Source organism: Epinephelus lanceolatus, chromosome 3 (genome assembly GCF_041903045.1).
Source record: "Epinephelus lanceolatus isolate andai-2023 chromosome 3, ASM4190304v1, whole genome shotgun sequence".
Lineage (NCBI taxonomy): Eukaryota > Metazoa > Chordata > Actinopteri > Perciformes > Serranidae > Epinephelus > Epinephelus lanceolatus.
The window spans coordinates 35727272-35741867 of NC_135736.1; the positions used below are offsets into that span (position 1 = coordinate 35727272).

Below are 14596 nucleotides of genomic sequence, written 5' to 3' on the forward strand. Positions count from 1 at the left end.
ATGTACAGAGTGTTAGTTAGCGCTGTGAATCAGTGACGGGGGAGTCCAGGTGCTGACTTCTCACAGAGCAAACTGATAGCCCAGAACCAGGTGTTCTGGCTCAGCAGCAAATTGGGACGCTTCAGTTTCTCTCATGCTGGAGGTGAAACTCATGACAGATAAAGTTCAGTATCAGTATAACCTTATCACTACCAGCTGCTCAGGTCTCAGGCAACGCTGCAACCTGATTGGACAGTGCTGACCAGGTGAATAGTCTTGACGTAAGGTACAGAATGTTCTTTGGGAGGTGAATTTTCAATGCTGTGGGGAAGCAGCTGTTATTAATGTCCACCTCTGTCAATGAAGAAGGATTCGTTCAAGAAGTTTCATAGATAGGGAGGCTGCTACCACACATTTTTGGTAGCAGATACATTAAAACTTAACATTTCAACATGCAGTTAGGCACAAAATGACTTGGTTATAGTTAGGAAATGATCATGTTTTGGCTTAAAATACCCAGTTGTGGGGGCATAATCCTCACTGGAAAAGCAGTGATGTCTTGGTAAAAAAAAAAAAATTGCTTTTTGTGGCACTGTTCCAGCTGGAAAAACAGACAAGTCACTACAAAACGCCCACACATGGTGCCTAAAAAGCCACTGGGAATACAGCAATGACTCGCTAAATCACAACCAGTTTTATTGTTTGTTGGTGTCTAACAGTGGTCCGCTGCTTGGCAGGTGCCTCCCATTGGTGTTACTCCATCCCCAATATTTCCAGATGACAAAGTCAGCTCATATACTACGTCACTTTAGAAACGCTAATATGATAAGCATGAAACATAAAAAAGTAACATAATCATGGTTTACAGAGACATACAATGCCACATTTTCTTCTGGCGACTGAGCTGGTTATTTAGTTGCCACATAATCAGACTGAGCTGCCATTTCATTTGCATGTCAGCCAATTTCAGTTTGACACAGAAGCTGTAGTAGCTGTTACTACACAAGCATTGACATTTTTCATGACAATTGAAAAACTATGCTAAAGGTCTGCTAAGAGCCTGTTTAGATTAGAGGCGGTATTAACATAGGTTTTGGGATCCGATCACAAGTGGACAGCGCTAAATACAAGTCTAAACGACCACCAAGATGCATTGTGGTCTGATCACTCAACTGCTGAGATGGTCTGGGACGCATTTGACCACATATCTTTTGTAGTATAAACACTAATGCGTCCTGAAGCGTCCCTGACATGGCCTACGTCATTGGTGCAGGATGTGGTGGCAGTTCTGGTGACGATGAGCTAAAACTGTCTAACTTACCTATTTAATGACGAGTTGAACTTAGTGTTGCATGCACATCCCTTGTTTTGCCCTTTGGAAGGAGACATGTTGAATTTGACTGACAGTGATGTCTCCAGTTGTACTGGCGCAACCGCTACCCTGACTAGCAAACATGCTACAGAGCAGCTAGCAAGCTAGCAGCTGGAGACACATCCTAGGCACAGGTGTGAACAAATATGTGTCTCGGCTGTCTGCTGTTGTTTGGATCACCAAAACGCATATTAATACCAGGTCTAAATGGGCTCTAACAATAAGCTGTATAAATATATTGATTTCATTCATGTCTGTTGCCATTTTTGGTTGCTACTCTTCAGGAATGTAGCCAGCTAGCTATGTAAGAAAAAGATGGCCCCTTCTTAATCTCACCTACAATTGCTCTTATTAATAACCGACACTGAGCCAGCACCAGGCCAATTTGATTGTTGTCCAATGATTTAAAAGTCTAACTTTTGTCCACTAAGATCATTTATGGCATCAAAAACATAGCAATGGTGGAAAGACACAAAGAGAGTTTGTTTCCTCCTTAATAACAGAAAAATAAGTATTCAATCCATTAACTGTAACCTATAACTATCTCCTCCACAGAGATGTCATGTATGCTTGTGCTGCTGCTCGTACACTTAAACCATTAGATACCATTTACTATAGCCATTTGATTCATCACTGAAGATACCAAAGAAGGCACCAGCATGTTTTATTTATGACGTATTGGTATCTAAGAGATATTAACCCTTGGTTGAATCCAAACCTAATAACCCAAAAATCACTTAAAGAAAATGTTGGTATTGTACATTTCTGCAAACCACTGACACATTACATTTGTTTCATACGTATCATTTCTGTGTTTCTAAAGTGACGTAGTATATGAGCTGACTTTGTTATCAGGAGGTGAAGGAAATGGTAGATTGCATGACACCTGAGTGAGATGACTGCCAAGCTGCAAACCACTGTTCAAGACCAACATACAACAAAGCCAGTTGAGTTTTAACAAGCCATTGCCGTGTTTCCAGAGGTTTTTTAGGTACCAAACTTGGATGTTTGGTATCAGCCTGTCACTGTATTTCTACTGGGGATAGTCCCACAGCAAGCAATTTTTAAAGATATTTTTCTGGGCATTTTAGCCTTTAATTGACAGGACAGATGAGTGTGAAAGGGGGACAGAGAGAGAGGGAGTGACATGCAGCAAAGCACCACGGGCTGGATTCAAACCCGGGCTGCTGCGGCAACAGCCTTGTACATGGGGCGCCTGCTCTACCCACTAAGCCACCAGTGCTCCCACAAAAAGCAATTGTTATTTACGGAGATGTTTTACAGAGAAGTTTATGTTTTTTACCAAGTCATTGCTGCGTTTCCTGCTTAGATAGTGCCATGGAAATCAGATGTTTTTTACCGAGATGTCGCTGCTTTCCCTGGCGAGATAGTGGCGTGGAAAGGAGATGTTTTTTACTGAGATGTTGCTGCGTATAGTAATTGTTAGTGAATTAGTGTGTCTGTGTGTGACGATCCTGTCTGTGTCTCTGACTCTGGATTTTTTCTTGGCCTGTTTTTGAGTGGAATGGTTGCTTTGCATAGGTGTGACAAGATATGTCCCATTTTTAACAAAGACATGGCCACTGTCTGAGACTAACTGATATTAAATGACATGACTACACGAAGGTCTATGAGATAACACAAAATGGCTAAGCTGTCTATCTTATTTTCTTCTTCCATTTCCCCTGCCTCTACATGCTGTAGTAGATGCTAAACAGGCCTCATCACTGCTCACTGGGCATTATTTGCATATTTCTCTAAAACCCCATTTCTCCTTTGTCCATGTTGTACTGGTCCCATCAATGGTTAGCCAGATGATGAAGCCATTATTGACTGAACCTGAGCCTGTGCCTCATGGAACATTAAATACATCACTTCCTCTCCCGATGCGGCTCTCACAGCTTCCCTTTAGGCTGCAGTCAGGAAATGAAAACAGCCATTAGAACTGAAGCAAGCCAGAGTGCTGTGGGATGCTGCACGCCTGCTATACAGCAATATCCTTCATTATGAAGCCAGAGAGAGAGACAGGGCCCCTCACATGTTCCAGTGCAGGTGTGGATACGGCTCAGTGGCGGCCGTGCTGCTTCAAATTGCCATTTGCTTGTGGTGAAAGCCCCTGAGGCATCAAACTGCAATGTAACCAAGGCTTTGTATGAGGCAGCTGTAGCACATCAGTGAGTTTCAAGTGAGCTATAGCTACCTCCTGTCATTTCCCCTTAATGCTCCTTTAGTGGCTCAGTTTGTGTATGGCACCTTCTGAAATCTATCACTGGTTATTTATATACAGTTCTTAGCGATGGGTCGTCATTTGATCAATATTCAGAGGGGTTTCCAAAGGTGGACCAATATATCCGGTCTCTTTTCTAATCTATATCGTGTCCGGTTCAGGGCTGCTAAGATTCCCAACCACACCCCATCTTCTTCTCTCCGCCAAAGGGAAGCACAAACGATCGTACACACACCGCCTCACCACCGTCCGTCTGTCGGGCTTATAAAACGGTTTGTGTCGCTCCAGGCCTGAGAGCTATAATGTCATTGTTGTTCCCATTATTGCCAAAGCGATCTCTCTCTCTCACACACACATACACACACAGATGCACACACATTCGCGGCTGCAAAAATCAAGCCACTCCAGCCTGCATGCGTGCGTAAAAGGGAAAATCAGAGCGGTGTTGGATGTGTAAACTGAGGGATGGGTTGCAGTCCCCATTGATGAAAACGAGTGGGTGAAGGATGGATAATGCTATGATTCATCCCCCCCCCCCCCCCCCACACCCCTCCCCACCACCACCACCATCTCCACCAGCACTGTCACACCCCATCCTCACGGCCCAATCTACACCTGTAACACGTTTGACCCTGTTTCGGGTCATCTCCACTGACTGTGACTGTATTGTTTTAATTTATTGACTGATTCCAGCTGCATCGAGCCTCACACGGCTGCTGTCCCTCTGATGATGCTGACTTCTCTCAGAAACAGCTGTTATTATGTTGGGTAAATTTTTTGGAAGCACACCACCTCTTCAAGACAAGCGCATCGGCTACCGGTTACTGGATGTGATGGGTGTGTGGTGTTGATCACTACAAAGGGGGATCGCTATGCGTTATAACTTCCACAGAAAGGGGAGAAATGTTGCGCTTACTTTAGCATGGCTTGTTCTTTATCCTCTTCCTCCTTTTGCCGAGCCATCACTGCCATGATGATCTTCCTCTCCTCCTCGGTGAGATGGCTGAGGTCCGGCAGATCCGGCATGGATGGCGGCACGGTGGGTGGGCGAGGGCCACCCTGGGGCCCCACCGAGGCGGACATCTTTTCCACCACCACCACCCCACCTCCACCTCCACCACCACCACCTCCTCCTCCTCCTCCTCGGCGAGTCGTTTCGGCTGACAGGTTCCCCGGAGCGTTTCCGAGCCACACCTCACGACATGGTCCGCGGGCAGAGCGGCAGCGGCAGCCGCAGCTCTGGCGAATAGTGCAAGCCGCTCATGGTTGCAGGCACCCTCGGTTGTGCTTTTGTTTGTCCTCTCTGGGTGTTTCTCCCACCACGCTCTCGTCGTCGATCCCCCCCACCCCCCGCCTGCCCGCCTCTGCCCTCCACCGCCCGGATTCACGGGGAGCCCATTTTTCACACGCCGGGAGTCGCGATGAGGGGGCCCCTGGATCACACGGCTGGTCTGTGGTGCCGTCGTCGGACTGGAGCTGGATGTTAGGGCGGTATAGGCGGAGTCCGTGCTGCCTCTCTCTCTCTCTCTCTCTCTCTCTCTCTCTCTCTCAGTCAATGGGAATGCAGCCCTCCTCTTCCTCCTTTCTCCCCCCAACCCCCCTTTTTTTTCTTTTTTTTTTTTTTGCGGAGGCGCGCTTACTCATGTGAGAATGGGGTCCTCACCACCACCATCACCATCGTCACATGCAAGCAGCCTTTACTGTGGCTGCACACACACACACACACACACACACACACACACACACACACCAGTGTTTCATCCAACGCACACACTTGCCACACAAAGTTCAGGAGTGCACGACGGCTACAGCCATATTTAACATATTTAACAAACAATTCTCGCGATACTTTTGAGTAGTTTGTCATTCAGGTAAGTCACATTTCATAAACCATGTGCAGCCTCACGATGCAGACACAACGTGCACATGATGAAGTTGTCAGTGTTGTAGTGTTGGTCCATTTCAGCACCATGGACAGCAGCTCGCCTCCACAGCAAACACACATCTTATTTTTCAGCTTTTTCTGTGGTTCTCTGAGCTTCCAACATTTGAATGCATCCAACCAGGAAACCAGGTAACCAGCTTACCTCACTGCATTTGGCACCATGCTTTGCAGCCATAGCACACGAGTCACGATATTTTATTAAACATATTTAGTATGCTTTTTGCCCATGTATTTTGCAGATACTGCTTTAATAAACTCTTGCAATATATCTCGTACCATTTGATGTATTTTTATTGTATGTCTTATGTATATTACTGTGCTTCATGTATCTTATGTAAAGCCCAAGTCTGTGCGTGACTGGAAATTGTGTTTTATACCATAAAAAAATCTCGAATTCGTCATGTTATGTTATCTATGACTTATTTATTTATTTTTGCAGGGACAATGAACACTACCTTATCTCGTCTTATGTTTTCTTGGATTTGTCTTTGTTTCTTGTTTTTGTTGCTTTTTTGTGCATTTTTGAGGATTATTTGACATATGTAGAGACAAAAGTATAAGGTGCGGGGGGGGGGACATAGTATGGACATGGTCACATAGCTACCCACATATTTATCTGAATCATTAAGAGCAAGAAAACACATCTATGCCATCAATCGTATTACTTCAGCTGCCATATAATCAAAGATCATATCTTTTATAGTGTTTTTATTTCAGTTTGCATATCCCTTTTTGATACATTGGATAAGCCAAACAAATTGTAAGTGTAAGTTGTAGTGGAATATGTGTTTTTAGAGAAGTGTTTATACCTACTGTTGTCATCTCACCTTACAGATGCTGAGGCTCCCTGCTCGATCAAACAGCTCCTGTCCAATAATAGGCCGGGTCAGCCTCACTCCAGGCCAGCCCTCCTCCTCCTCCTCCTCCTCCTCCTCTCCCGGCTCGTTTTGCATTCACATCCAGACTCCCAGGCTATACCGATCCCGAGCTGGCACCGGTTTCTCCCCGATGACGTAATGCCGGGTGAGAGTCTGAGTCCATCCAGCAGATGGCATTAACCCCGGCTGCTGCCACCCCAGCCTCCGTCACGTGACGTCACCGAGGAGGTGACTGTACCGCGGGTGACGTCAGCTTCCCGTGGTGCAGAATTTTGTCATCATTTCGGTCGTGACTAGGGACCACCGGCCCTGAGTGACAGAGTCGTGCCACAGCACGAGTGGATCTCTGCTGCAGCCCACGGACTATAAATAAACCCTGAGTGCAGTCTGTAAGGACGGAGAGGCTCTGCTTTAATGGCTCTGTGCTGTAGATGGAGGATGTGTTCAAGCAGCTCGGTCAGCTTTCATAATGCATACTGTTGGCAAACATATAGTCATAGGATAACATGCATGCACAGGGTGAGATATTCAGCTGCATGGGTTATTGCATGAGCGATATGAAAGCCAGATATTTACTGGTTTTAATGCAGCTGACAGGGTGGAACAACATGTTTCAAAACTTTTCCCACATCCATGTGTCCCTCAGAGACAGACAGGGAATGTGCATGGAATGTCCTGCATGGACTTGAGTCGCTACCCAATGAGAACCTCGTAGCTGAATAATGGTGCGATGCAGAGAAAAATACAAAAGTTATTGGGCAAATTTCGTTAATGGAAAAAAACCAACTTGCTCAGGTGCAAATAAGCAGTGACTTTATTCCTCCCACTGCGTGAAAAAGAATAAAGGTGAGTTCAGCACAAAAACCCAGAGCTGAAATGTAACTAAGTACGTTTACTCTAACAATTTTGAGGTACTTGTACTTATTTCTATTTAATACTACTTCATAACTCTCCTCTCCTACATCTCAGGGGGAAAAGTTGTACTTTTTACCCTACTACACTTGTTTGACAGCTTTATTTATTTTTGTTGATTCAGATTATCAATGCAAAATAAAAAATAATCAGTAAATCAACTAATTCTGCTAGCTGTTTATATTTTTAGACTTTATAGCATTTCTTATTACTCCTTTAAGGACCTTCTACAAGAAAAATCTGTATCTGCACTGGTATCTGTACATATATTTATATACATTACATTAATAATATATCTAGCAAGACATTTAATTTAATCACCTTACATTGCAGTACCTGCACTGCCAACCACAGATTTGTATTACCATCATAAGCACATCTACTGTAGTTACAGCTCTCTGTATTAGTCCTGGGATGACTCATTTTACTCCTGTGTATCTATCTATCTATCTATCTATCTTTTTGGTGCATTAGTATATTTTCATGCTGATACCTTTGTACTTTTACTTAAGTAAGATTCTGTGTGCAGACCTTTAACTTATAACTGAGTACTTCTACACTGTAGTATTGCTACTCAAGTACAAGATCTGATTACTTCCTCCACCAATGCAAACACCCTGCAGCCTCTTGTTCAGACTGAGTGCTGTCTTGCTTCTTAGGGGATACTGAGAAAATACAAACTGTTCCCTGCTGTGCAGAACAACAATGTAGGGAATAAATAACAAGTGAGGATTGTTAGTGACGGTGCTTCTCCCTGCTGGATATCAGGGGCTGTGAAGCCCTCTGTTACAATCAATCAGTCAATCAATCAATCAATCAATCAATCAATCAATCAATCTACCTTTATTAATATTACACTGATGTACCCAGCCAGCAGTTTAAAACAGTGTTTGATTGAGAAGTAGGCTATTGAGCAAACTTGCAAACTTGTTTTATTTTATTTTGTGTGTGTGTGTGTGTGTGTGTGTGTGTGTGTGTGTTCTCTGTCATTTTGACGCCCAAAAATTAATTTTAAATAATTTCTTTAATTCTGAACGTTAATTCCAAAGGTACCAGAAGTTTTATCAAATATGCTGTAAGGAATAACACTCAAAGCAACATTTGCCATTGCAATATGAAGTTGTCTTGAATATTGTCACCATGTGTAAGCTAAAGTCATTGGTTAAGTAACATTTTGATGAGGAAGTAACTACAGTGCTACTGAAGACATCCCCACAGAATCAGGTGGACGTCTCCATATCCAAGGCTTTAATAAAGTGAACATATCGACATCTAGTGGACACACGGAAACACTGCATGTACAGGGAAGGAATATTAAAAACTTTGGCTCTATTTACCAGTTGCTACTTTATGTTTTAGGTTAAGTTAAAGTGAGATGTGCACATCAATACATGAGACACATCAGACAAGAGACATATAAAGCTTAAAATGTAAAATTGCATGTGAGAGTTTTGGACCCCATTTCCAGGTCTTTTTTTTCCCTAAGATTAGTCAGTTACGGATGTTTTTATCTCAACCTGACCTCTGACCTCTTAGCTAACCTTAATCTGTTTAGAGATAGGAATTAAACCTGGCTTTATGCCTCTTTTCTAACTCTTGGTTAGCAACTTTTTCATTCCGTAACTGGTCAGTTGTTGTTTTTTCAATTAATTTATTCTGAAATTAATAGATATATTGGGCTGCAATGCATTTTTAAGTGCTCTCCTGACAGAAAGAGCAACTCTATGTAGACAAAGACCTGTTCCAGGTGAACATCTTTTTCAGGTTCTCATTATGTGCTATAGAGTGTAGGAACACAGCACCTTGGGAACATAGGGATGACCCTGCTGTCAAGTGTTGTGTCCCTTATGTATTTAACTTTTCTTTTGTAAGAGGACACATGCAGGTTATTTGTTTCGAGTCTCAAAAGTTACTAGAGTCAGTTGAGGTCAAAAATTATACAGATCCGACTGTAAACACCCTCAAGGGAAATGAGCCGTCACAGCAAAGCCGACGAACCACCTAACAGTGTCGAAGGGAGGATTACATAGAAATGCCTTAATGGTGAAAGTAGCTTTCTCAGTGAAGGCTTCTAGAAATGTTTGCACAAAGGAAAAAGGTAAGCAGACAAAGCAAATACTCTCCGAGTGGTAAAATAACAGTAGTCGTGCAGCCACACAAAAGGAACCATTTCATTAGCTATTCGTTAGCTTCTAAAAAAAAACAATATACAACTTTGTGAAGTGAAGTTGTACACAATAGCCTCTGTATAGCTTTCATGTATTTATGCAAAGGGAGAAACAAGTGGAGGGCAGATGTTTATTCTCTTCAGGAAAACACTCAAAGATGGAAAGATCCCTTTCATACAGATCTACATAAGATTTATGGGAAGTGTGGTTTAATTCAAAGACATTACAGAAACTGGAAATCAACCTGACAGTGGTCTAATTCCAAACATTTAATTAAACAACAGTATTTCACATGACCCAAAATGCACAACTATGTTTAGATTATCATTCTGCCTCATAAAAATAATACAAAAAGATATTATTATCATTTAGAAGAAATGGTCTCACTTCTGCATGTGTATTTCTTTTCTGGGGCTCACACTGCCTACTACTGAGTGAATTTGGTATTTCAGGAGGTTAGATGACAGTCTGCACAGTTTTCAGTGATATAAAACAAAGGCACGGTTTATAATCCAGTGCTCCAACATTTTAAAACATTGGTTTTGCTTATTTTACACATATTCTGACTGTAAATAAAAATATCAACACTGCAGAAAATATTTGGGGGGAGAAATATGTTGCTGGATTTCAGACCTGGGTGAAATAATAACACATTTTCCTGGTTAGTTTTGGCTTCTCGAAGCTAATTTCTTTCCTACTTAATTCATCATTTGAACCAGATCCATTGGGATGCAGTCTGTCTAGCTCTTGATGATCTCTGTGCCCACATCCTCCGTGCGGGACACCACTCTTCCATCAACGATCTCCTCAACCACCACTTTCGTCCTCTGGGTTACGACTGGTTTAGCTGCAGATGGAAAAAAAAAGTTCAGTCGGTAGCATGTTTATTTTTACAAGTAAAGAGCTAAAAACGAAATACAGTGGCGATGTAAACTTACGTTTGACTTCTTCCTTGACTACGGTGGTGATAACAGATTTTCTAGAAGACAGAAAGAAGTGACAAATTTATAAAGAGACATTGTGGGGACGAGGCTTATTCGCTTTCTTTCCGAGACTTAAATGAGAGCGATATCAATCTTCTCATTCAACTCCCAGTGTGAACATGAGTAGAGTGTTTCCCAACATGTATCATACGTCAAGCTGGACTCATTGTGACAAACATCACATTAAAAAAAAACATCCCCTTACTTCACATCTTCTCCATCCAGCAGTCGTCTGTACTCTGCGATCTCCATCTCCAGCCTGGTCTTGATATCGAGCAGCAGCTGGTACTCGGTGGACTGCCTCTCGATGTCCGCCCTCACCTGTTTGAGCTCCTCCTCCAGGGCATCGACCATGGCCTGGAGCTGGCTCAGCTGCAGGCTGTAGCGGGACTCTGTCTCTCCAAGCTGGCCCTCCAAGGCAGCTTTCTGCAGGGGAGGGAAAACAAAGGGCGACACATGCTGAGCGCTTACTGCTTGTTTTCTAACTCCTCTTTCCACTTAAGTTGCCTCAGGTGTAAAAAAAAAAAAAAAAAAAAGAGTGAGGAAGTCATTAAAGACAGTGACTGACAGGTTTACTGACTTACTGAGTATTTATGGGGTGTGTAGAGTGCTGCAGGAATAAATCGTAAAATGCGGAAATTAGTTAGCATTTCTGTACTTCCAATTCCTTTGTCTCAAAGTCAGTGAGTTTTTTGTATGAATCTTTAATTAGATGCCTAAAATAAGGTCTGTGAGTATTAAAGCTTTTATGTGTCTTCAATAAAACGGTTGCCAACAAGAGTTCAGAGCGTCATCACGCTGAACGTGGCTTTACAGCCTAGTTGCAGTGGCAACGTTGAAGTTATGTGACTGTACTGTAGATCGTTTATAGCCTAGCGTTAACTTTTTACCTCTGGCGACTGCATTTCGCTTTAAAGGCCATAAAAGATGTGTTCATTTGGGTCGATCTTGCTGAACAAGACATGTAAGCATCATTAACCTTTGTTTGCCACAGAGCTCATTTCCTGAAATATTCAAAACCTAATGGAAAAATCCAAATCGTTTTTTTGTCGTGGGAACAAGGGCAATGCTAACTTCCACATCAGTCTACAAAACAACCCGCCAGTCCTGCACTAGTCTACGTAAAACATGTTGTAAAATATGTTACTATGGTGTGTCGTACAAATCAAGATGACAGATGCATATGTGCATATGGGATCTGAATTACCAGGCTGAGCTGGGACTGCAGCTCAATCTGCAGGGACTGCAGGGTTCTCTTGAGATCGTTGATCTCAGTTCGGGAGGTCTGGAGGCTCTCGGTGCTAGTAGCCACCTGCTTGTTCAGCTCCTCAAACTGGAAGACAGGTGAAAATTGTCAAAACATTATTATGGCTATATGGCAATCACTTTATATTTAGGCCACATTTTTAGTTGCATACAGACATGAGATGAGATAGTGTATCATCTAGTTCCCCTTACCTTGACCTTGTACCAGGACTCCATATCACGGCGGTTCTTGTCAGCAATGCCCTCGTACTGCTGTCTGAGCGTATCCAGGACCTCGGACATATCCGCCTGAGGCTTGGCGTCCACCTCCACTTTCACAGAGCTGGCAGTAACTTGGCCACGAAGGGCCGCCATCTCCTACAGGCGGCACAAGAGAGTCAAAGGTCAGGTGGGTCAAAGATAAAACCCACATGAGGCTCATGCTGGCTTAAGTTAGCAAGTGTTAGCAAACTTTAAATGAAGAGCAGAGGCAGGTGTTAAGCACACTGGCTCACTTTCATGAACATATCGGTACAACATTTCTCTTATTTGATGTATTCTTTCATGATCAGCTTTTTCAGCATCAATAAACATCTGGGTCATTGTTTCTGGCTGCACCCTGGGGCCAGTAGCAGCACCTAATTTAGGTACACAACCTGAAGGCACACAGCAGACAATTCAACAAGTTCTGCATTAATTGTTGTTTGCACAAGCTAAAGACAATACTCGGAGGCATTTAGCAAATACTTCTCTAACTGTCTCATGAAAAACTATTTTAAGATTCTTTTCACACTCTGCTGCCTGGAGCCATGCCCGTGAGACCTTCCAGAAACTATGAGAGGAATGGATGTGTTACTGATGTTTTATTGTAAAGTGCAGAGGACCAGTCGCCTGAGCTCACTGACACAGTGTGGTGCTACTCCTTAACAGCAGACCTCTCACCTCTGCATGGTTCTTCTTCAGGTAGACCAGCTCCTCCTTCAGGCCCTCCACCTGCATCTCCAGGTCAGAGCGGGCCATGGTCAGTTCATCCAGAACCTTGCGCAGTCCGGCAATGTCCGTCTCCACTGACATGCGCACAGCCAGCTCATTCTCAAACCTGTCAAGAAAAAAAAAAGGCACGGTGGTTCATGTTGCTGCACCCGCTTAATTGGTGTTACCACCAACAAAAAAAATACAAAGTGGAGCTCCACCAAAACCAGTTACACCAGTTTTATTGCACTGTTGACCGTTACACCCCTGTGACAATAAGTCCACATAGCCTGGAACTATGGAGCAAACAGGATGTCAAGTTACTACATCTGTCAGGTTTCAGACTTGTGGCATTATAAATGCAGTTTGGTTTTTTCCACACAGGGCCGATAACTTCTGATGTAACTTTACACTCACTTGATTCTGAAGTCCTCTGCTGCCAGTCTGGCATTGTCGATCTGCAGCATCAGCCTGGCGTTGTCCTGTGTGGCAGCGCTGATCTAGAGACAAAGAAAAGAAGAGAGGCATTGTCAGTAGTTTTTTAACCCGCTATAATACAACTTCAAAGGTGTGTCAGTGCTTTATTATCTAGAATGTGAATGTGGGCCACAAGGGCTTTGTTTATAATAGTTTCTTTACACCTGACTTGCACTCCAAGTTTTAAAAGTCTTGGAGGTGCGTGTAGGTGTGAAACAAACAAAAAGAAAGAAAGACAAACATTGGTTTTAAACTCCAGCGCTCTTGTCTTTCTGACATTAACTCACACATGCACATACACATATCATGTATTATATATATCATGAATTATACTTCTATTTGATTTTATATATAAAGCCAAATATCATAAATCCCAATTTGCCTCAGAGGGCTTTACAGTATTTAACATCCCTCTGTCCTTGAGCCCTTAGTTCAATAGCGAATCAGCATATGGTAAATGAGTGGTGACTCTTTATGGAAATAAAAGATAAAAACATTTTTATTTTGTAATTACTGAATATTAGTCTAGGGGAATCAATACATTACATATTAACTACAACAATGGGTGTAGATACGTTTGGGGACAGGGTAAAAAGCATTAAATATTTATACATAAACATTATTTTTACAGACAAATTTGAGGTTATACAATTAAAGACATTTTGGTTTATGTGTCTGAATCAGGATAAGGCTCACCTGTCTGCGCAGGTCCTCGATGATGGCCTCATACTTGCTGTAGTCCCGGACGTCGGGGGTCTGCTTCTCATACCACTCCCGGATCTGACGCTCCAGCTTGGCATTGGCAGACTCCAGTGAGCGCACCTTCTCTAGGTAAGCGGCCAGGCGGTCATTGAGGTTCTGCATGGTCACTTTCTCGCTGCCTGAAATGCCGATGCTGCCCCCGGCACCTCCGCCACCCCCGAGCGCCCCTGCCAGGTCCAAGCCACCGCCAAGGCTGTTGGTGGGGTAGGATATCCTGACATTTTTCCCACCTGCGCCGGCATAGACGCTCGTGCCCCGCCTGGAGCTTGTCAGTATGGGCGTGGAGGACAAGGACGAGCTGGAAAACGAATAGCGAGATGCGCTCATGGTGACTTCTGTTCTGGCTCGCGTGTAGCGTTGAAAACTTGTCAAAGTCAAAACGTGTCAAAGCCCAGGAGTGGTGGAGGAGCTGGTGATGAGAGGCAGCCTGCAGGATGGACTTTATAGGCTGTCCTGTGGAGGTGGGAGCGGCCGAACAGGTAGGTGGAATGATGCTGCTCGCCCCCATCATCACGGGTGTGACCACACAGGGCGTGGTGGAGGCATTCAGGTGTACTTCCCGATGTTTAACGACTGTCAGGGCATATAGGCGTGTGAGGCATTTTTCATTCAGCCTGTCAGGTTGAATTAAGCCTGTCTGATGCACTTAATCTCAGGCGGAAACAAAAGATTAATA

At 43.5% G+C, this 14596-nt stretch overlaps 2 protein-coding genes and 1 long non-coding RNA gene across 7 annotated transcripts in view; 1 reads left to right on the forward strand and 2 right to left on the reverse strand.

Moving 5' to 3' along the window:
* Positions 1 to 4928, reverse strand: part of rims1b (regulating synaptic membrane exocytosis 1b) — a 91308-nt gene extending 86380 nt beyond the window's left edge. For 4 of the 5 annotated variants that reach the window (XM_078166292.1, XM_078166302.1, XM_078166291.1 and 1 more), the window contains exon 1: positions 4495 to 4928. In XM_078166292.1, the coding sequence (XP_078022418.1) occupies positions 4495 to 4661 (167 nt within the window). In that variant the 5' untranslated portion in view covers positions 4662 to 4928. The remainder of the gene's footprint in view (positions 1 to 4494) is intronic. The other variant, XM_078166305.1, reaches the window with a different exon arrangement.
* A 464-nt stretch (positions 4929 to 5392) lies between these two features.
* LOC144462480 (uncharacterized) lies at positions 5393 to 7478 on the forward strand. Its single transcript, XR_013490771.1, has 2 exons — positions 5393 to 5652; positions 6358 to 7478. It is a non-coding gene; the product is annotated as an uncharacterized LOC144462480 (long non-coding RNA).
* A 2119-nt stretch (positions 7479 to 9597) lies between these two features.
* Positions 9598 to 14359, reverse strand: krt97 (keratin 97). Its single transcript, XM_033623960.2, has 8 exons — positions 13855 to 14359; positions 13099 to 13181; positions 12652 to 12808; positions 11923 to 12087; positions 11672 to 11797; positions 10670 to 10890; positions 10420 to 10460; positions 9598 to 10328 (listed from the first exon to the last, which is right to left on the reverse strand). The coding sequence occupies exons 1-8, from the start codon at positions 14245 to 14247 to the stop codon at positions 10222 to 10224; spliced, it is 1293 nt and encodes a 430-aa protein (XP_033479851.1). The 5' UTR covers positions 14248 to 14359; the 3' UTR covers positions 9598 to 10221.
* Between the last annotated feature and the right edge of the window lie 237 nt (positions 14360 to 14596).